This window comes from Aspergillus undulatus (genome assembly GCF_047715775.1).
Source record: "Aspergillus undulatus strain CBS 261.88 unplaced genomic scaffold BDV17scaffold_32, whole genome shotgun sequence".
NCBI classification, from domain to species: Eukaryota; Fungi; Ascomycota; class Eurotiomycetes; order Eurotiales; family Aspergillaceae; genus Aspergillus; species Aspergillus undulatus.
Genome location: NW_027396636.1, coordinates 39,570 through 59,098, shown reverse-complemented (window position 1 = coordinate 59,098; position 19,529 = coordinate 39,570). Strand labels below are relative to the sequence as shown.

At 52.1% G+C, this 19,529-nt stretch overlaps 8 protein-coding genes across 8 annotated transcripts; 5 read left to right on the top strand and 3 right to left on the bottom strand.

Moving 5' to 3' along the window:
- Positions 1–2,484: 2,484 nt before the first annotated feature.
- BDV17DRAFT_282484 (uncharacterized protein) lies at positions 2,485–4,169 on the top strand (the record flags this gene model as incomplete). The annotated part of the gene is made up of 3 exons (XM_073760210.1): positions 2,485–3,256; positions 3,328–4,089; positions 4,144–4,169. The coding sequence occupies 3 exons, from the start codon at positions 2,485–2,487 to the stop codon at positions 4,167–4,169; spliced, it is 1,560 nt and encodes a 519-aa protein (XP_073614434.1).
- A 1,482-nt stretch (positions 4,170–5,651) lies between these two features.
- Positions 5,652–6,753, top strand: BDV17DRAFT_120281 (uncharacterized protein). Its single transcript, XM_073754000.1, has one exon. The coding sequence runs from the start codon at positions 5,747–5,749 to the stop codon at positions 6,392–6,394; it is 648 nt and encodes a 215-aa protein (XP_073614433.1). The 5' UTR covers positions 5,652–5,746; the 3' UTR covers positions 6,395–6,753.
- On the bottom strand, positions 6,754–9,192 carry BDV17DRAFT_120280 (major facilitator superfamily domain-containing protein). Its single transcript, XM_073753999.1, has 5 exons — positions 8,989–9,192; positions 8,914–8,934; positions 8,809–8,866; positions 7,823–8,752; positions 6,754–7,733 (listed from the first exon to the last, which is right to left on the bottom strand). Exons 1-5 carry the CDS (start codon positions 9,073–9,075, stop codon positions 7,114–7,116), a joined length of 1,716 nt encoding a protein of 571 aa, XP_073614432.1. The 5' UTR covers positions 9,076–9,192; the 3' UTR covers positions 6,754–7,113.
- Positions 9,193–9,307: 115 nt separating this feature from the next.
- On the top strand, positions 9,308–10,119 carry BDV17DRAFT_266036 (putative DRAP deaminase; the record flags this gene model as incomplete). Its single annotated transcript, XM_073758222.1, has 1 exon — positions 9,308–10,119. The coding sequence occupies one exon, from the start codon at positions 9,311–9,313 to the stop codon at positions 9,977–9,979; it is 669 nt and encodes a 222-aa protein (XP_073614431.1). The 3' UTR covers positions 9,980–10,119.
- A 7-nt stretch (positions 10,120–10,126) lies between these two features.
- On the top strand, positions 10,127–11,470 carry BDV17DRAFT_266034 (urate oxidase). The gene is made up of 3 exons (XM_073758221.1): positions 10,127–10,408; positions 10,467–11,113; positions 11,170–11,470. Exons 1-3 carry the CDS (start codon positions 10,272–10,274, stop codon positions 11,289–11,291), a joined length of 906 nt encoding a protein of 301 aa, XP_073614430.1. The 5' UTR covers positions 10,127–10,271; the 3' UTR covers positions 11,292–11,470.
- BDV17DRAFT_266030 (mitochondrial 54S ribosomal protein uL13m) lies at positions 11,471–12,400 on the bottom strand. The gene is made up of 3 exons (XM_073758220.1): positions 12,294–12,400; positions 11,820–12,180; positions 11,471–11,739 (listed from the first exon to the last, which is right to left on the bottom strand). Exons 1-3 carry the CDS (start codon positions 12,312–12,314, stop codon positions 11,603–11,605), a joined length of 519 nt encoding a protein of 172 aa, XP_073614429.1. The 5' UTR covers positions 12,315–12,400; the 3' UTR covers positions 11,471–11,602.
- A 214-nt stretch (positions 12,401–12,614) lies between these two features.
- On the top strand, positions 12,615–14,065 carry BDV17DRAFT_266029 (40S ribosomal protein uS9). Its single transcript, XM_073758219.1, has 4 exons — positions 12,615–12,725; positions 12,825–12,847; positions 13,197–13,268; positions 13,342–14,065. Exons 1-4 carry the CDS (start codon positions 12,680–12,682, stop codon positions 13,630–13,632), a joined length of 432 nt encoding a protein of 143 aa, XP_073614428.1. The 5' UTR covers positions 12,615–12,679; the 3' UTR covers positions 13,633–14,065.
- A 264-nt stretch (positions 14,066–14,329) lies between these two features.
- On the bottom strand, positions 14,330–19,304 carry BDV17DRAFT_282481 (putative ATP-dependent protease (CrgA); the record flags this gene model as incomplete). Its single annotated transcript, XM_073760209.1, has 8 exons — positions 14,330–14,809; positions 14,861–15,304; positions 15,350–15,402; positions 15,471–15,492; positions 15,552–15,638; positions 17,329–17,594; positions 17,714–18,854; positions 18,891–19,304. 8 exons carry the CDS (start codon positions 19,302–19,304, stop codon positions 14,330–14,332), a joined length of 2,907 nt encoding a protein of 968 aa, XP_073614427.1.
- Positions 19,305–19,529: the final 225 nt, after the last annotated feature.

Sequence of the window (19,529 nt, the reverse complement as noted above, 5' to 3'; positions counted from 1 at the left end):
AGTACAAGATTAAGCTTAAAGAGTGTATCCACAGCATCCATCCAGGTCGTGCAAACGTCCCTGGATTTCCAGATTGATCCTGCCGTCAGCCGTGGAGTCAAGTGGGCATGGAAGATGATGTGCTTTGGAATCAAGATTCCTTATCCCCAGTATCTCTCCACTCCGCCATGGTAGCTCTGATAAGGTTGTCACCCCTACTTAGAGATGTGGAAATGTGGATGTGCCATGAGGTTGATGGACCAATATTCAGGCGGCGGAGACTGTTGGCTGCGGAGAAATGGTGCATGAGTCCGAGCCCTATGGAACGGCGGGGGGGGAAGGATTCTGCAGATGCATCTAAGCATCTACTTCATACCAATCGTATGTAGCAAGATGTCTCTGTGGGTGGACATCGAGGATTGGCACCGTATGACGGGGCGCAAAAGTACAGAAGCGTCAAGGCCCTCCAGCCAAGTTGAAAACGGCGTCGAATTTAAGGAGCAAGGCCACTCGGAAGCTCAGCCTGGATGCGCACCCTGGTGCTCATTTCATCCCGCTTCCCTGTTGCATGAATGTGAAGGGCCAATTAGCAATTACGGCACTCCCTGGTGAGCCTGGCCCATAAGCCTACTAAGATCGTGACGGAGCCCGGAATTGCAGGTTGGAACAACTGAGGATTGTTTCAAACAGTGATCATCAAGTCCTCGGCCTGGGGGTGAAGAGTCCAGAGTCCAGACATTCCTCCGATTCCGCTTGCACCGAATGCACAAATTGGATTAGTATCGTGCTAGAGAAAGTCAAATTTGAATTGCTGGATGCGGGATGCTGGACGAAGCATCGTCACCGTCTTCGGCACACGTCCGACAGCGTCCAGCCACCTCTGAAGTAGGAAGGAAGCTGCTCAGGATTTGGAGAGGGAAATTGTAATTTGAAAGGAACAATCAGCCAACCAAGAAGACGTGCAGAATGCAGACCGCTAGCCCAGAGCATTTTCCCCTGTTTGCCGCTGCTGCCAACCAAATAATTCAGCAACCATTAGTATTTCCATTCCCTTTTTGCCGGGAGAAGTTCGGATTTGGTTCGTTCCAGAGCACAGTAGTGTGTGGCTTTTGCCGGTTTCTGGTTAGTGTTGGTTGTCTTGAATTGATCGTACGTTATTGAAACAGTGACTCCCTCACGCAGAAACATCTGATAAATTATAGTATGAAGTGTTAAGATTGAATGGGAAAGAGCTTGTGTTTGTAGTGAAGACCAAGAGTAACGAGCATCGGCAGCAGACTCGGGACCGGGAGCAGCACGAATCAGGGCACCGGCACCGCAGAGACTCAGCATCACCAAAACCAATTCACCAGATAATATTCGAAAATAATCATAATATTCTTATTCTTTTCAGTTTCGCCTCCCCGAGTTGTGATCGTCACCGCTTGATCTTTCACTGCTCTCGCTTCTTTCCACTCTCCTAGTCCTCGCCCTCTTTTTCTCTTCTCTTCCGACTCCTCCCTCCCAGTCCCCTAACAGCCACTGCCAGCCCGTCCAACTCAGCTCCGCCGCCCTCCGTGCTCGCCTCCCCTCTCTCTTCCCTCCTCCCTCCCCCTCCATTCCCGTGGAAGTCCGTCCCAGTTTTCCTTGGATTGCCGAATTTCCCCAATTTTTTTTTTCTTTCTTCTTATTTTCCATTTTTTTTATTTTCTGCAAAAAGGAAAAAAAATCATATTTTTCAAGACTGTCTTCTCATTTCTTTTTCCCTCCCCCTTCCATCACTCTTCTTCTTGACCTCCGCACCTATACGCGCTCGCCCCTGGCTAGATTTGCACCGTCAAGCTGTGCATCCTGGTCTATATCGCGCATTGTTGACGCGAAGCAGAAATCGGCTAGCCATCTTTCCTTGACTGCCTGGTGTCGAGACCCACATCAACGCCGGCTTTTCTTGGTGGATCACAACCATCTTCTGTTTTGACAACGTGCGGATAAAAAGAAGTTCCCACACGCCGTGATTTCCTGGTGGGTGACTCGTGGGGACCTCAGATTAAGCATCTCAACCTGTCCTGACTTTCTTCTTCTCAACAGTGGAGTACGCGAAATCCTGTACAACATCGCCGTTCGTGACGCAGCATCCTTGACTGTCAACTTCGCTCTTTGCTCGTCCCGTTGCAATTGACCTTAGCGTCTTCCTGTCTGTCGTTTTCGTCTGCCATTCGGGCTCATTGAAGAAAAAAAGTCGCGTTGGAAGACAAGATTTCGGGAACAACTCGACAAAAGAAGACAAAAAGCGATTGTTGTGGGAAAATTCTTCGAGAACGCGATCAGTGAAGGTCATTGAGAGGGCAATTTCTTCACGCACTGTCATCAAGTGCTATCGCGTCGAAAGACCATCGAAAGAGCAGAATTTTTCGTGAATCGTTCTGCGATCAATGATTGGGATACCGTGAACTCTTTTGCCAGTTTCTAGTCCCTGTCATCTCATCGTTTTTCGCCTCTGTCAAAAACCACGTTCTCCGCCTCATGATGGATCCCAGAAACCACCCTTCTCGGCCCCCGTCCACCAGTTTACCCCAGGGATCCACGCCTTTATCCTCTGCACCTATGCCGATGCCTCAATACACAATGCAGCCTCAATATCCGGTTTCTCAGCCGCATACGCTGCCTCCTCTACAACCGCATCATAGCCAGTCGCCTGCCCCTCATTCCTACATGGGGCAGCCGCCGTACCGGCCCGACTTGAACAGGTACCCTACCTCAAGTCACGATGTTTACGCGTCGTCTACTGCGCCGATCATGCCGCACACCACCGTGGGCAGCCTTCCTCCGACGTCCTTCCTTTCTCACCCGAACCCGCAGGCACAGGCGCAGCAGTCGCCCCATTACCCTCCTCCTCACAGCGTGCTACCACCTGCCTCCAGCGCCCAGACATATCCGCAGCCCATTGCGCCCGCTCCTCCACGGGACCGTCGTGATTTCAATGGCCTTCCCTCCGGTGCATTCAGCTATTCTTCGGATGGCAAGCCTCAAACTTGGATGAACGGTGACCCAATTGCCGCAAATGGTGTCGCACCGTACCCGGGCAAGGAGTCTCCCCGCACTCAGGTTGTTGGCTCGCAGGGACGCCGCGGGATTCTTCCCAGTGTGCCTGGACGCGCGACTCCGGTCACGAATGGCGTCAACGGCACAGCCAAAAACACTACCATCCCAGCCAAGGATGCGGATGGAAAGTTCCCTTGCCCGCACTGTAACAAGACCTATCTCCACGCCAAGCATCTGAAGCGCCATCTGCTGCGCCGTGAGTATCTCTATTATTCCGTGCATATAAGCACAAAACGCGTTTTAAGTTGCTAATTGGATGCGTACTAGACACCGGTGATCGCCCATACATGTGTGTTCTTTGCAAGGACACGTTCTCTCGAAGTGATATTCTGAAGCGCCATTTCCAAAAGTGCTCAATCAGACGTGGCAACCCCACGGGAGCTACTCATTTGTCACACCCGAATGCGCATGTCAAGAGGTCTCAACAACAAGCTGCGGCAAATCCTGCAAAGCCCGTTCAGGATGAAGTCAGTAGTAACATCCCGCCTCCCAATGGCATCCCGGGTACGACCTACGGCGAGGGAGCCGTTAACGGCAATGGATTGGCTCCGGCTCGGCCAGGGTACGCTGATCACCAGACTCTGGGCTTCCAAATGACATCTGTCAATGGAATGGGCCGCGGTCAGCCTGAAGACGCGTTCCCCGGCCGGCCGCACCAAGGAGCCCCCTGGCCAGCTCCCAAGCAGAGCCCGTATCTCGTGCAGCCGGGTGCTGACCCCTCTGGCCATCAATTGAATATTGACCGTCCCATTGAGCAGGTAAAACAACCCGTTGTCCACGATCCTAAGCGCCCGGTGATGCCTGGACATCCCGGCCACCCCAACGAGCTTGACTGGGCCTCCATGTTCCAGCCCGGAGCTCCCGAGGGCTATATGAACCCTGTGTTCTCCCAATCCATGCCCGGAGGCCAAGAGCCGATTCATGCTCACGTTGACAACGAGCGCAAGTTCTACCCTACCACTACTGCCGGTGCTCCTCAGGAAAGTGGAATGAACGGTCTCTACATGGCCTCGACTATGAGTGGCGACGGTAAGCAACTGCTAGCCTATATCAAATTTTAATAAGACTGATTTGTGATCCTAGGTACTGTTCAGCCTGCCAGACAATAGACGCGACTTGAGTCGACATTCGGGATCACCGCGTGTCCTGTATTTTACTCCGGTTGAGTTCTCATTCGTCACAAAATAGATTTACGCAACCCGATCTTCTTTTCAGTACATTACGAGGTCGAATTGCTCAACTGAGCCTGGCACGCATACTCTCCACGTTTATCTTTCGCAGCAATTTTCAAGTTACGAAAACGATTTCTCTATCTGGGGTATCTGGTCCATTTCGTTTCATTTTTCCTCCGGCTTGTCAAAAATCTTTGCAGCATTTCCAACGGCGAGTGCAGTTTTATGAGTGGCCGATGGTATGGGGTGTGATTTATCCGGCGTCCAACTATAGACTCGGGCATGTTCTTGTGTTTGCGGTTCTTGTTCCTCTCGTTTCCTTTTCCAACACGGCCAAATGATTTCATCTCGCGAATAGCTCTGTCGACTCTTGACTCCGACCCACGTGTCTGTTCTCGCCTACAGTCCAATCGTGAGACGTACCCGACGCCTGGATTCATTCGAGCTTTGCATACTTCACGGCCGCTTCAACCCGCATGTTCTCTCGCCAAAACGATGTAACTAGGTCTGTATTCTGATCGAATATGGGTGCTTCGACCTCGTTTTTTCTCTGTTTCTCCTGCGTCTGTTTATGCCGGTGTTCTGTATCTTTATCATCATTACGGTCTTCTCTCTCCGTCTGCCCTGCGAAGGGTATGACATTTTTGCCGATTACATACGTCCGCACCGGTCTGTGCCATTTTGCAGGAGTGCCAGTGCTGCAGTTTGTTGTATGCCTGTATGCGCCTGTCTGATGCATACCTGCCATGTTTGAGATTCGATACGTCAGTCGCGTTACGTCCTTGTTCGTTGTACAGTCCTGTTGCTTGCAGTTGCACGGTTCGACTGGACTCGGGGTGGAAAAAGCCAAGAAGGCCAAAAGCTAGAATATAGAGCCAAATCCGAGAGAATAAGAAATACATTATAGATCTGTCATACGGTGCATCAATATATTGAGTATAAGTGGCATCATTATTGCTGAGCGCCTTTCACCCGGGATCCGAGAATTCCCTACAGCCGGCTGTGCTCAACGACCCCTCTCCGGGATATCGAAGGATGAGAGCGATAAATAGCTACTGCAGGTCTCGCCCAGATTCTCCAGTGCGAATGGGGTGACTCGTGAGGACTTGAGAACCTCTGGAGAAGACAAGCCATTAACTAACGTGGGGTTCGAGACGTCACCGCAACACGGCGATATCAGCAATCTGTGATTGGCTGCTGCCCACGGGTTGGCTCGGGCAATTCAGGATAACTTCGCTCTTCAACCTCTTCCGTCTCCCTCCTCTTCCTTCCCCCGCCTCTACCCCCCTCGCTCTCCGCGTATACCCTCGCCTGTTCGCATTCATTCCCAGTCGGCGCTTGGCGATAAACCTTGCACAGTTTGCCCCACTACGAACCCCCAACTTCCGATATCCCCCCGGCGGAGCGGCTCTGATCGTGATCGTGGTCGACCATCCAGCCGGCTTCCCCAAATCAAGATCACTTCTTTCTCCCCTCACAACCTGGAGTAGACCACACCAGGCAGGTCAGATACAATGTCTACAAACCGTCCCTTCCTAGCAAACTTCCTCGCCGCCTTCCGCGCCCAGTCAACCTACAAAGCCTCAACCGCCGGCTCTCAATCCACGGGCTCATCATCGCTATCGCCATCTCAGATCGCGCAGGGTGCACGGGCAATAGCGACAAAGTCCCAGGCATCGGCGCAGTCCTCTTCTTCCTCGCCATCCTCCTCCTCTGCATCCCCAGCTACAAACGCAAATGCACAGTCACAGTCATCAACTGAACAATCCTCAGCGTCGCCGTCAACGCACCACTACCACCATCACCACAGCCACAGCCACCACCAGCCCTCAAGGCCACACTCGCACACCCGCTCCCCGCTAAGCGCGGCCTCGCAGCCCCCGCCACCAGCAGCAGACTCTCTTCCCTCGTCACCGCCAACGACCTCGGCCTCGTCAACGCCCATCCCCATAGCCAACAGCCACGACCGCCAGCGGCGCGGAAGCGATAGCTCTTCTGGCTCCGGTGGGTTCAGGGATGCTCTGGGTCCTGAGAAGTGGTATATTGGGGGTAGCACGGCGGCGGGTGAAGAGCGGTTTTATCGCCTGGGGATGGTGACGAAGGGGGGTGGGAGGTTAGGTGGGAGTGGACGCGTTGGGAGCTTTGACCAGTTGAGTTTGTGAGTGAGCTCACTTTCTCATCGGATATTGCTACGAACGTTTTGCTTCTTTTGCTGGACATGATCTTGGGTTTAGGGTTGACCTGGTGTGTTGGAGCTGCATTGATCTGATGTTTCCTGACTGATAAAACATTTCTTGACTGAGACTTGAGTCCCCGAATTAACTGGGTAGTTGGCGTTCCATATGGGCATTTTTGGGCGTTGGACCGGCTGGTATCTTCTTCTCTATCTACTTCCTTCGGTTTTACTTTGCGAGCTGGAATCTTCCCATACCTTTTCTTATTAGTTTCTTTTGTCTTATGACCTCTTTGGTGACGGGACTCCTCGATTTCAATTCAAAGAAGAAAGGTACTGTACATGAGAATTCTTGATGTGCAATATCCCCAGCCTGGTCTGGCCTGCTCAGCTCTCATATCTATTTCAAACGCTTGTTTGCCTGCCTGTCTGTCTACCTACTTACTGTGACTGAAAAGTATAGATGCAAATACACCACTCTTCACTTCTCCTCTCCTTCTCCTTCTCATCCTCCTTTTTTTCCTTCTTCTTTCTGGGCATGATGGATTGTTTCAATTCTTATATCGTTGAATGAACCTAAGATTGGAGAGACATGCACATCTATGGTCAATGCCCCCTCTACACGTTCAGTGCTAACCTCTTGACATTGGAAGCTGAAGACAAACAGCTAGCTCATTCAATCTACCCCGTTTACCTTGCCATTAACCATCATGACAAAAGCCTCTCTCCCTCCCCAGCTACAGCCGCCCATTTTTCCTTCCTCTTAAATAACCCTCTCAACCTCCCAATCCACCCATCCTCCCCGTGGCCTCCATTCATTGTATTCCCCTCACCAAGCCCGCACATCCCCCAAGCAGTGACGAAGCACAACGCAGCCAACGAGAACACCATAACAACCCACCCAAACCGCCACTCCACGAACCCGCCCCACAGCGAACCCAGAAACATGCCCAGGAACTGCGCCATTGTTTGGAGGCCGAAGGATTGGGCTATTCCTTTTATTTCGGAATTTTGGTTTTTCGTTTTTGGGGTTGGGGTTGGATTCGGTTGGTGGTGCTGTTCATTGTGTTCATGGGAGGAGTCTAGTTGAGGTCGTTGTTGAGGTTGTGATTCAGACTGCAACCTAACCAGCACACTCTGCGTCTCAACAAAAAGAGCCGGGGTAGCGAGGTTCATGAGGAGGCCTGTTAGGGTGAGCAGGGATAAGAGGGCGGCCATCTGCGCCTGGTTATTATGTGATATGAAGGACATTGAGCATAGCGGGAGGGGGAGGAGGATGAAGGAGATGAATGTGGGGAGGCGCGGGCCGTATATATCGGATATGTAGCCTGTTCTCTTTTTGTTAGTCTGGTTCGAGTCATGATTGATTAAGGGCAGGATGGGATGGATGGGGTGGAATGAGAGATATAACACGTACCGAAGAACGGCTCGAGGAGAGCTGTTAGTGCCGATGGGAGGAAAGCGAGGCCTGCGCCTAGGGCGGACCAGTTGAATGTCTTTTCGACGAAGATGGGGATTGTCTGTGTGTTTGGTTGATCTGTTAGTCTCGAGGCCATGATTTGGATGAGATTTGAATTAGGGCTTTGAAGGGAAGGGAAGGGAAATGAACGTACGGCGTCGAACGCAGAGAATAGCAAGCCCTGAACGAGAAGACCAAAAGAGGAGATGGCGACTCGTGGCTGCTTCGCTATCTGGAAGAGGGTTGGAGATTTGTGGTCTTGTTCGTGTTCGTCACCGCCATAGCAACTCTGCCTCTGATCTCCGGCCGTTGGAAGTCCCATCTCAGACGAGACACCTGGTGATCTCGAATCCACAAAAGTAGAGTATCCACTCTCTCGCTGAGAATCCAAAATCGGCTGCCCAGGATCAGAACCCTCGCGCGAGCAATCCAACCACCTCGCCGCAACACTCTGCTCAACAACGAGCACCCGCATAATCAAATCCACGCCAACAAGCGCAAACGCCATCCCCATAACAACCCCATACCCAGCACGATCATATATAATTCCACCAAGCAGCGGACCCAACAAGAACCCCAGCGCAATCGCCGACCCCTGATACCCAATCGTTTGTCCTAGATTGTCGAGGGGCACGGAGTCCGTTAGCAGTGCCAGCCCCGCAACAGCAACCATCGCCGTCGCGCTACCCTGCAGGAGGCGCGCGATGACGAAGACGGTCGTTGAGCGTGCGAATGCAAGTAGGCCCATTGACGCGCCTAGGAAGATTAGTCCGAGGAGGTAGGGGAGGCGGCGGTTGGGCGCGGCGTCAACCATGTAGCCGAATATGGGGCAGCAGATGAAGGCCGTTAGGGCTTCGGACATGAGGAGGATGGAGACCCAGTATTCGCCTGTTTGCTTTTTCTTAGCAATTTTTTTTGGTAATGGTGACGAGATGAGAACTCACGGTCTTCATATGGGACATTTGCGCGCTCGACTAGGGCTGTTGGGAGGATAGGAACAACCTGCGCAGTTTAGTCCTAGCTTTATAGGTGCTTTGCGAGTTTCTCACCATCGCGTAGAGGAAGTAGTCCTGTAATTGGGCGTTAGCAAGTACCTACATATTTGCGGCAGGCGACAGACGTACCGTGAACGAGGATATCCAAACAGTTGCTACGATGAAGACGGTTGAGGAGCGGGACCGCAGTAGCCATGGTGGACCTGCCGACTGCATTTTGGCAATTGTATATCTCCAGAGCTATTTTGCATGCTAGAGGAGAGATTGTTTTTAGATAGGCAGTGTGTACCTGGTGCTTTGGAGGTGCAGAGATCGCCGCAAAAGTTCCGCGGCGACTGACATCAGTTCCCCACCACAACTACAAAGCCCAACTCCAACTCTTACTCAACCACAACATTAAGCATTCCCAAGCAATTCCTCAGAGACAACAACAACAACAACAACAACAACAATGCGCTCCCCACACCTCCAATATCTCCAAAAATGCCTCTCCCTTGCTGAGAAATCCACCCCACTCCCAACCAACTTCCGCGTCGGCGCCCTCCTCCTCTCCCGCAAAGACGGCGACCTCTTCGTCGAACAAGACGAGCTCCTCTCATCAGGCTACACAATGGAACTAGAAGGCAACACGCACGCCGAGCAATGCTGTTTCTCAAAATACGCATCTAGCCACTCCGTCCCCGACGACCGGATAGCCGACGTCCTCCCCGACACGCCGGGCCGCGAGCTAATTCTCTACGTGACGATGGAGCCTTGCGGGAAGAGACTATCGGGGAACCTACCCTGTGTGCAGCGGATTATTCAGACGAAAGCGGGTGGGCGGCGCGGAATCGAGAAGGTCTACTTTGGGGTGAAGGAGCCTACGACGTTTGTGGGGGAGTCGGAGGGGTGTAAGTTATTAACGGAGGCGGGGATTGAGTGGAGGGTTGTGCAGGGGCTTGAGAGGGAGATTTTGAATGTTGCGACGGCGGGGCATGAGAATTCGGAGGAGGAGGTCAAGGAGGCGCTGAGCAAGGTGGAGACGAACCTGGATGATATTAGTGATGACGAGGCGAAGAGACAGGATCTGATGAAGCGAAATCCGAAGAAGAGGGTGATGGAGGAGACAGTGCCGCGATAGCTGTATACTAGGTATTCACAAAGAAGCAATCGGAATGTTTGTATGGAGAGTTGGCACAGGGAGTTTGGCCCTCCGCGGACTGATAAGATAAAGCTGGGAGGCTGCGGCCGGCCAGACTGCGGGCTTCGGAGGTGGCCGACAAGTCCAAATCAGGCCATCCTCGTCCATTTTCTGTCCCGGCGTCTTTAAAGACGCGATAGGCCCTCGGAATGCGTTCTTTTGTTGAGTAGAATTTCCAAGCCATTTCTTGTCTCCCTCCTCTTTGTCTACTATCCCCACCATCATCGCCGCCATGTCAACCGTCGCCGCAGCCCGCTACGGCAAGGACAACGTCCGAGTCTACAAAGTCCACCGCGACGAAAAGACCGGCGTGCAGACCGTCGTCGAAATGACCGTCTGCGTTCTTCTAGAGGGTGACATCGACACTTCGTAAGGCTCCCTCACCCCGTCAAGCTCCAGTCAAAGAAAGTCACTAATATAGATCCAGTTACACCAAAGCCGACAACAGCGTCGTCGTCGCAACCGACTCCATCAAAAACACCATCTTCATCCTAGCGAAGCAAAACCCCGTAACGCCGCCAGAACTCTTCGGCTCGATTCTAGGAACTCACTTCATCAATGAATACAAACACATCCACGCCGCGCACACGACCATTGTCACGCACCGCTGGACTAGACTCAACGTCGACGGAAAACCACACCCGCACTCGTTCATCCGCGATAGCGAGGAGACTCGCAATGTCGTTGTGGACGTTGCGGAGGGGAAAGGGATTGACATTAGTTCGTCTATTAACAAGCTTACTGTGCTCAAGAGCACGGGCTCGCAGTTCCATGGCTTCGTGCGCGATGCGTATACTACGCTTCCGGAGGTGTGGGATCGGATTCTCAGCACGGACGTCGAGGCGACGTGGAAGTGGAAGAGGTTTGCATCGCTCGATTATGTAAGGAGCAATGTGCCCAAGTTCGACGATACGTGGCAGGCGGCGAGGGAAATCACGCTGAAGACCTTTGCTGAGGAGAACAGCGCCAGTGTCCAGGCGACTATGTATAACATGAGCGAGAAGATTCTGGAGCATCAGCCGCTGCTTGAGACGGTGGGGTACTCGTTGCCGAATAAGCATTACTTTGAAGTTGGTGAGTTGATCATGTCGATATCTCTATTGGCGCCGTTTGCTGACTGTCATTTCTAGACCTGAGCTGGCACAAGGGTCTCAAGAATACCGGCAAGGATGCTGAGGTCTTCGTTCCCCAGACTAACCCTAATGGGTTGATCAAGTGCACTGTCGGCAGGGCCTCCAAAGCTAAGCTATAGACTTAGACCACATGTATTCAATAGCGGAGTTTGGGGTTTGTATATAGCGGGATAGGAATGGAATGGCATGGCATTACTTCATAAATGAAACTCCCGTGATAGACCAAATAGCTAGGGTCAGAGGACCTGCGTACTTTAGTTCAGTGCACTCAACAATAGCAATCGAGAATATTGAACATTTGAACTCCCACCCATGCGCTAGAGAAATATCATACATAAAGTGATACACAGAATAGAATACAGTATGTGCCGCTGGTATCTAGGTAGCCGAGCAATCAACCAAAACAGTACAATAACGTCTAACCTCGCACTCACTGCGAGCCTGATGCTGAACCCTTGGCCTCCTGAAAAGCCTGCTTCACCTCCGGTAACTCGCCAATTCTCGACGCAGGCGCAGGCCCGATGCGCACAATGTTCTTCTCGTATGGGTGCGCGAGACCCTCGAATGCTGCCAGCAAGCCACCTGTTAGACACTCTCTCTAAATGCAATACACAAGTACCAGGAAAAGAAGAAGGAGGTAAACTCACTCTTCAACCTAGCCAACCGCTTATCCCTAAGCCTATTCTTCGGCAACATCCCGCGAACAGCCCGTCTCAGAACCTCCCCACCACCCCATTTCTCAAACATCTTGTCCATCGTCATGCTGCGCAGGCTACCGGGGCGGGTGTTGTGCGTGTAGTACGTCTTCTGGAAGCGCTTCTTGCCCGTTGTGCGGAGGTCGTGGCAGCCCACGGCGACAACGTAGTCGCCACAGTCGGTGGACGGGTCATAGATCGGCTTGTTCTTGCCCATGAGGATGAGGGCAATTGAGGAGGCGAGCCGGCCCAGGCTGCGCCCGTCTGTGCCGACGTCGACCTGGTGCCATGTTCGTGAGTAGGCGAGACGGGTCTATATGGTGGTTGTGTTAGCAGCAGGACTTTTTTGTTTGGCGATTGTCGACTGCGGCCGGAGGGTAGGGCGACAAAGGGGTAATTGATGGAGAGGAGAGAGATGAGGCGTACCCTTCCCACAGTCTGTGACATCTTAAATCAGTTGTAGCCCGGCTTGTCCAGGTCTGAGTAAACGACACCACCGTGAGTTCCTGCAGTCCAGTCCAGCTAAACCTGCGGCTAGGTCGCGGAGTCTGCCTGCCCTGCCCGGCATCCGGAAGATCCTCACCGCCGAGCCCGCGCCGAAGGTCGTCCCACGTGACCACCCAACAAGCCCTACCACTTAAATCCCAAAGTAGCCTAGCGCCAGGCTAAGCGAAGTGCACCCGCACGGATTATTGCGCCCCGAGCAATCCCAAGTCGAATCGAAAGAAGTGTGCACGACGACGACAACTTCATCCCACCAAATCCACCCAGCACACTCCCCCTTCGACACCGACAAGGGCCATATACTCACCATGGCTTCCGTCCCGAGTGTGCAATGCTTCGGCAAGAAGAAGACGGGTAAGCATTTCTGCACCTGAGGAATTTGTTTCGGAGATGGATTGGATGATTGGAAGTTTTGAAGATTGAGGATTGAGGCTGATCGCATGAACTGTTTAGCTACCGCTGTCGCCCACTGCAAGGTATGAGAGATTGCTCTTGTCTACTTCGATTCCGTTACGTTCGTCCACGTTTGCGCCTGGGTTCTGGGTTGGGATTCGGCTCGGTCTGGTTATGTGCGGTGCGGGATTTGGTCGGTCGACTTGGTTGTGGCATGAGTTGTGGAAAAGAATTTGAAGGACACGACAGTAGGGAGAAGACCAGCAAAGGAAAAGAAGAGGAGACGGGAAACGATTGCTCTCGCTACAACACCATTGGCACGCCAGACCGATCTGACTCTTGGAACTCTACCCCCAACATCCATCTCGATCCCGAGCAACATACACCACGACACACAACTCCGGAAGAAAGCAAACGCTAACAACTACACAGCAAGGCAAGGGTCTCATCAAGGTCAACGGCCAGCCCCTGGCTCTGGTCCAGCCTGAGATTCTCCGCTTCAAGGTACGCCCACCCGCACACACCTTTACCCTCACTCCAACCTCAAACCCACCCACTAACAACACTATTACTATAGGCCTACGAGCCCGTCCTCATCGTCGGCGCCGACAAGTTCGCCGGCGTTGACATCCGCGTCCGCGTCTCCGGCGGTGGTCACACCTCCCAAGTCTACGCCATCCGCCAGGCCATCGCCAAGTCCCTCGTCGCCTACTACCAGAAGTACGTCGACGAGCACTCCAAGAACCAGCTGAAGCAGGCTTTCGTCCAGTACGACCGCACACTCCTTGTCGCCGACAACCGCCGCGCGGAGCCCAAGAAGTTCGGTGGTCGTGGTGCCCGTGCCAGGTACCAGAAGTCTTACCGTTAAGCGGCTCGACTCATTTCGACACCGTTGTCATGGTGTTGTTGGGGCGCTGGAGCGGGTTCTTCTGTTATCTATCTTCTCTTTTTACACGGGAATAAAAGAACTTTTTTTTCTGTTCACGGACCTTTTGGGATCGGTAAAAAGAATAAAGAGTGGATATGGATGGACGGTATGGAGATATACTGGGATCCTGTGAGAACAGGAATGATGGATGATGGATGTCGCGTCCTGCTGGGCATTTGGAGGGATCATGTACAACCTTTATTGTCGCAGTGGGGGTGGAATAATGGTACAATACTGGCTCTGTCTTGACGATTAGTATAGGCCAGCTCTATGAAATATCAGCCAATTTCCCTTTTCTTTAACTGCTAGCCATGCCTTTTAAGTCTACACCACATTACCTCTTTGTTAGAATGCATTGGATTGGCGCTACGAATACGTCGACCTAAGTCGTCTTTCGCTTTACCAGCCGTAAGATTGGAATGACTCAATAATAGTACATGGCGCATAAGTCCTGTCCAGCCTTGACTCCCAAAGCACGCACGATACCTGCTAGCAGTCTCCCCAAATTCCTATTAAAATGTGAATATCGACGTTGGACGAATTGCAGACAAGATAGCTGGCGCTGAAGTGGACGAAGGGGAAGAGGCAACTAAGTTATGTGAAGGAAAAAGCCGTATGTTCTTCTGGCAAGAAAACTTTAAGCCGACACGCTGTTGTCTGTCCAGCAGACACCACCGTGGAGACTGGCATTCAGCTCACTTTCCTCATCGTCAGACCCATCGATAGAGAGAAGATGAAACCTGTTTGGCAACGCAGCGGGCTTCTTCGATACCACAGCCTCCCTCTTGGGTCCAGCGGACATCTTTGACAGTGGTTCTGCGCATTCGTCAGGGTAAAAGGCAATCTTCATTCCTTTGTAGGTGAGGCGAGACATCATGCAGGAACGCGCAAAGAGGGCATTGTGAACCGAATTCGTCGAGATATAGGCATTTCCATGCTTGAATTTCACCGAAATCACTATCAGATTGTGGATATGCTCCATGTCTTTTCGGATGAGCCCTTCAGAGATGTTCGGATTGACGTTGTAGATGACCAGATTTCGAGAAGCTCCATTGCCAATCTTGGATCGTACAAACGGCGGAAGATAGAATTGGCGGTCATTCCACAGAACCTCAACCTGTAGAGTCAAGTAAGCATCGATTTACTGGCGATTGGAGTGGGTGCTTACTCGTTTGTCAGCCACGTATAACCCATAAGTCCTCGTATGGTCAAGAAAGTCTTGAGCAGCACTCTCCTCGACGAACGAAACGCTCGCTATCTTATCGCGAGCCCAGACATAGATGTGCAAGATGGCACCACCTTTGACGGCGTCCACAATGTCTCGATGAGTAGTCTTGTCCGGGAGACCGCGAATCAGTACGGTGCGTTGCTCAGTCTGAGGCGAGGATGATGCGCTTCGCGAAGACTCCCCGTAATCGTCCCTCTCGTCACTATGGGAATCCGTCAGGCCGCCCTCATCGTCGTCGAGCTCTGTTGCAAAAGTAGGTTGTCTCTCCGGCGGTTTCGCAACAAGAGGTTTTGAGTAGCCATTTGAAGGGGTATGACTTTGGACTGGTTCTTCCTTCTCATTTTCATGGGCCTCTGGTGACGATGGTGCGCCGTAAAGTATTAACTGAGAACCTTAGTGTTGGATATCAAATAAGCAATCATGTCCTACGTCGAGCGTTGCCTGAGAGAGTCCTCCGCTCATAAGCGAGTCTTTGAGCTTTGCTGTTGTATTCAGTCAACGATTGTCCAGTTCGAAAGCGACCGTGGCTCGCAGCGGGCAAAGAACATACTGAATTGGCGCGCTGTCTCAAGCTATTATAGAAACGGAGAACGGTCAGTTCTGTGTGTGCCTAAAGAGTGTTGCGACCTACCAGCTGTTGATATTCTGCATTGGAAATGGTCACGGAGTCCGAGAGTGGAGGCATGTTCTGAAGGGACCGATGAGCGAGACCGCAAGGCTGAAGGTGAGAAGTGGGTGAAGAAGGCACTCACTGAAGTCGTCCTGCTTAGATATGATAGGTGTAAGCCAGCATTCACCTTAATAGATCAGTCAACTCGGGGGGAATAGTGGGCCGATAAAACAACACCAGTAATAAAGGGTCCAACAAGAAGCTCAGAAGGTAAATTAACCACTGACCTCTGAAACAAAGACCCTGAAGAGGCATCCTCCGGAGCAAAACATGAAGCCATTGTGGCTTATCTAGAGCTTGTCAGTAAGGCTGTAGATAGCTACCAAAGTCTCAGAGATAAAAAGGAACAAGGGCACAAGGGTGAACGAACAGTAAGAGAAAGAAGTAAGGCTGAGCCAAGTTAGGGACCAACCAGCAGCAGACTGAAAAGAAGCTGCAGAGAAGTGAGGAAGAGAGGAAGCGAAGTTTAAGTTGCTGAAAGATATCAGTGATCACTCCCTCACTGCCGCTCCCCACGTTTGCTGTTTGCTGTTTGGGGCTGCAACTGCGATCGACAAGTTAATGCGCCTCTCTTTGCTTTTCTTTTTCTGTCTGTTCCAGCTCTTTCCTCTTCTTCAACCTTCTCTCTTCTTTCCTTCTCCCTTCTTGATCTTTCTCTTCAGCGCTCCCAGCAACAGTTTGGTCGCTCAAGCTCTCACCGATAGCACCATCTGACAGCTAGCTACTGGTCTCCACTGCGATCTACAGATCTGATAAGACCCCGCAATATCAACAACTCAGCTCGGAATCACACGATCTTTTTTTTACGCAATAGACAACCAGCATTCCTGATCCCTGCTCCTCCGTCCATGCTCTATCAGTAAGAGTACAATCCGACCTCTCGATGGGCTTGAAACGAGAATACAACCACAGCGATGGTGACCAGCAATGCGAAATCACTACATAACCGCCGCAGTGGCGTCACACAAGCCAGAGGGCCGCTATAATGGACAAGGCTGACTCTAGCGAGAATCATACGCCTCATCATTCACGGGATATCGCTTTGGCTCGCTGCGATGATTCGCCTGTGGTTGACTTCAACAAAGCAACCAACAGAGTAAGCTGTCGAGTGACTCCGGGCTAGCGGCTCGATCGACGAATGAGTTCTCGTCCTATTCTTATCTAACCTAGCACCTGGAATTTAGGTACAGGGGCTACTTGGACCCTCAGGATAGCTTGCGACCACTTTTCAAACTCTCAGCCTGTCGGTCACAGCTTCGCCCAAGTCACTCAACGAAAGAGGCTCTTAGGAGCTCAACTGCCGGAGCGCGAGCATCTATTATACTCCAAGTATAAAGACAGAGGATTGCCATGACTTTATTGTTTGCGCGACAATATCCATCACAATCACCGTCATCCCCCGCTTGACTGTCGCGGTCCGAGGAATCAAATTAGGTACTTCGTCTGCAAGCATGGGCTTGATGTCAGAAAGGCTGGCCTAGCCTTGCTGGTGTATCTGTTAGCTCTCACCCAGCGCACATTGCCGGGATCGACCGGCCTGCCGGCGCCGTTGTTAACTTTTTGTTTGCGGACACAGCAATGAGTGTCATCCATTCAAATCAGTATCAGGATCCCTGGCTGCGTTATGCCCCCGCTGTCCCTCAGCCTCATCTTGCACCTCTGTAGGTACGTCAAGTTGTTCTCGCTGTGTTTGAGCTGGTACATTATTGACTACGCTCGCCTGTCGCCTCAATCTTACCGCCTGAGCAATGTTGACAGTCATCTGGGTCGCGAATATGGCGAGGAAGAGACCCAGCACGAGTGTTTGGGAAAGGTACGATTCAGAGCCATCTGTTGTCACTAGGCCCGAGTTACCAAAGTGAGTAACAGTTCCCCCCGGCCCGAGATATATTGAGACGGACATGCCGAAAGGTGTGAAAGATGTGGCGACGCCTGGAGATCCCGAATCAGTCGCCCGGGGCCCAATGAACCAAGAGATGATGGTGAAGACGAGAAGAGGGACGGCTAGTCATAAGACAGCAGCTCTTGGCGGACGACCGCGGGTGAACCTAGAGATTTCGTGAGCATTGTTGACACCAGCAATCGCAACCGTTTGCTCGGGTGATTACAAGCTACATACCAACTTCGAGACTCCAGTCTCTTGATCCATCCCGCAGTAATCTTCAGTCTCTGCCTGACTGTCGTTGTCGTTAACAGGGCGTATTTTTCTTCGTCCCAGCTAGGTAAAATGGTGGCGAACCACCAAGGGAACAACGCGGGATCAGTTGGCAATGCTCCATAAGCCAGAAGGACACGAGGGTGTAACCATGGTGCTCCTTGTCTGCGCTCTTTGAGGACGAAGTCGAGCGCTAGCTGGAATAGCTCCTGTGTTGACATGGAATCTATAGATCGATCGACATTGCCGCCTGATGACCCATTCATTGCTGCTGTCTCTCTTGACTCTTGGGCCTCCTCTTCAGAGATTGAAACATCGTTAACGCGCTGGATCTTACCCAGGTGATAGCCATCTACCAGTTCCCAGCTTAACACTTTGAAGCGCGATGTCCCGGTGGCAATTAGTAGGCTTCTTCCGTCAGGGAGCAGTTCATGGCGGTTTATTGCCAGAATAGTCCCATACTGCATGAAAGGGGCCCTCCCTAGCCCCGATTGAAGCCTTCCCCGTCGATTAGGCATGACCATGCCAAACTTGCGGCCCCTGTTCTCCATGACCCTCTGGATCATGAGACGGTACCGAGGCTCGAAAATGTGCAGGCCAAGCGGCATAGTAGGGAACGAAAGAGAGACTACAGCCAGCGGCATTTCTCCCCCTTCATCAACATCAATATCGGTTGGGAAGTCCGCTCTTCGCGAGGCCACCTCGTCGGGCAGTAGAGTCTCAATGAGACCTGAAAGCCTCTTGTTGATTCGCTCCGACCAAATCGATGAGGACATGTTCAGCTTCCGCCGGCAAATAGGGCAAAGATTGCTATGAGCCAAAGCCATGGCGACGCAGCTGCGGCAGAAAGTATGACCACAGGGTGTCGTCAAAGGGTCAACTATGAGCGAGTAGCAGACCTGACAATCTAGCTCATTGCGAACGACAGCTCGAAGTCTGTCCAGTGTGCAAATAGTCTTCTCACCTCCTGCATGCACAGGTTGTTCATAGCGGATACCAGACGCATTATAGTCAAGCTGACCTCTCCGCACCAAGTCATAGACACCCTTCAAGAGGTCCAACCCGACCTCGGCACTCTGCGTCTCCTGCCACGACTCGATCGACGCGGCCTTTCTCCACGTAAGTGTATTCGAAATCGAACCAACTGCCGCACCCCGCGCAGTCTCAGTCTCATCCTCCCCAACCCCCAAAACCTCATCAAAAACCCCAACCAACCTCGTCAGCGTAACATCAACCCCACAATCCCCAAGACAATGATCGGCCCTGCAATCCCCAGTTCCTGACCCCCAAGAACACGTAAACCCCTGTTTCCGATCCTCACTTGCAGGATAAGAAACTCCTATCCGCGGCCGAACGGGCGGCAAGCACGATCGACACAATGTATCTCCGCACGGGAGGCGCAACGGGATCCGGAAGGGCAGCGAGCACCGGGAGCACTGGATTAACCGGACAATGGCATGCGGGGTGTCATCGGTCCGGTTCGCTCGGATTCGAGGAGTCGACGGCTCGGAATCGGAATTTGAGGATTTCGAAGACGGCGTCTTATCGCGGGAAGTCATGATCGAGGCGTACGTGGGAGCGTCGAGATTGAGATCGCGGTCATCTCCGTGCGCCGGAGAGTGCGGAGAAGGAGAAGCATCTTCCATGGAGAATAGTAATGCACTAAGGATGAGGATATGTATAAACGGTATATATGCAAGGAGGTCTAGATTTGTACAAAGGAAGTAAATAGCCGCTTCTTCATGGTGCTGAGGTGAGATGAGGTGATTTAGTCCTCCGAGTTC

Coding starts and splice junctions, on each gene's coding strand:
- BDV17DRAFT_120281 (XM_073754000.1), top strand. CDS start 5,747: ATGTCTACAAACCGTCCCTTCCTAGCAAACTTCCTCGCCGCCTTCCGC.
- BDV17DRAFT_120280 (XM_073753999.1), bottom strand. CDS start 9,075: ATGCAGTCGGCAGGTCCACCATGGCTACTGCGGTCCCGCTCCTCAACC. Junction 8,753..8,808: donor AAATGTCCCATATGAAGACC/GTGAGTTCTCAT, acceptor AAAAGCAAACAG/GCGAATACTGGGTCTCCATC. Junction 7,734..7,822: donor TCTCCTCGAGCCGTTCTTCG/GTACGTGTTATA, acceptor AAAAGAGAACAG/GCTACATATCCGATATATAC.
- BDV17DRAFT_266034 (XM_073758221.1), top strand. CDS start 10,272: ATGTCAACCGTCGCCGCAGCCCGCTACGGCAAGGACAACGTCCGAGTC. Junction 10,409..10,466: donor GAGGGTGACATCGACACTTC/GTAAGGCTCCCT, acceptor ATATAGATCCAG/TTACACCAAAGCCGACAACA. Junction 11,114..11,169: donor TAAGCATTACTTTGAAGTTG/GTGAGTTGATCA, acceptor TGTCATTTCTAG/ACCTGAGCTGGCACAAGGGT.
- BDV17DRAFT_266030 (XM_073758220.1), bottom strand. CDS start 12,314: ATGTCACAGACTGTGGGAAGG. Junction 12,181..12,293: donor TGTCACAGACTGTGGGAAGG/GTACGCCTCATC, acceptor ACCACCATATAG/ACCCGTCTCGCCTACTCACG. Junction 11,740..11,819: donor GCGGTTGGCTAGGTTGAAGA/GTGAGTTTACCT, acceptor GCTTGCTGGCAG/CATTCGAGGGTCTCGCGCAC.
- BDV17DRAFT_266029 (XM_073758219.1), top strand. CDS start 12,680: ATGGCTTCCGTCCCGAGTGTGCAATGCTTCGGCAAGAAGAAGACGG. Junction 12,726..12,824: donor CTTCGGCAAGAAGAAGACGG/GTAAGCATTTCT, acceptor TGAACTGTTTAG/CTACCGCTGTCGCCCACTGC. Junction 13,269..13,341: donor CTGAGATTCTCCGCTTCAAG/GTACGCCCACCC, acceptor CTATTACTATAG/GCCTACGAGCCCGTCCTCAT.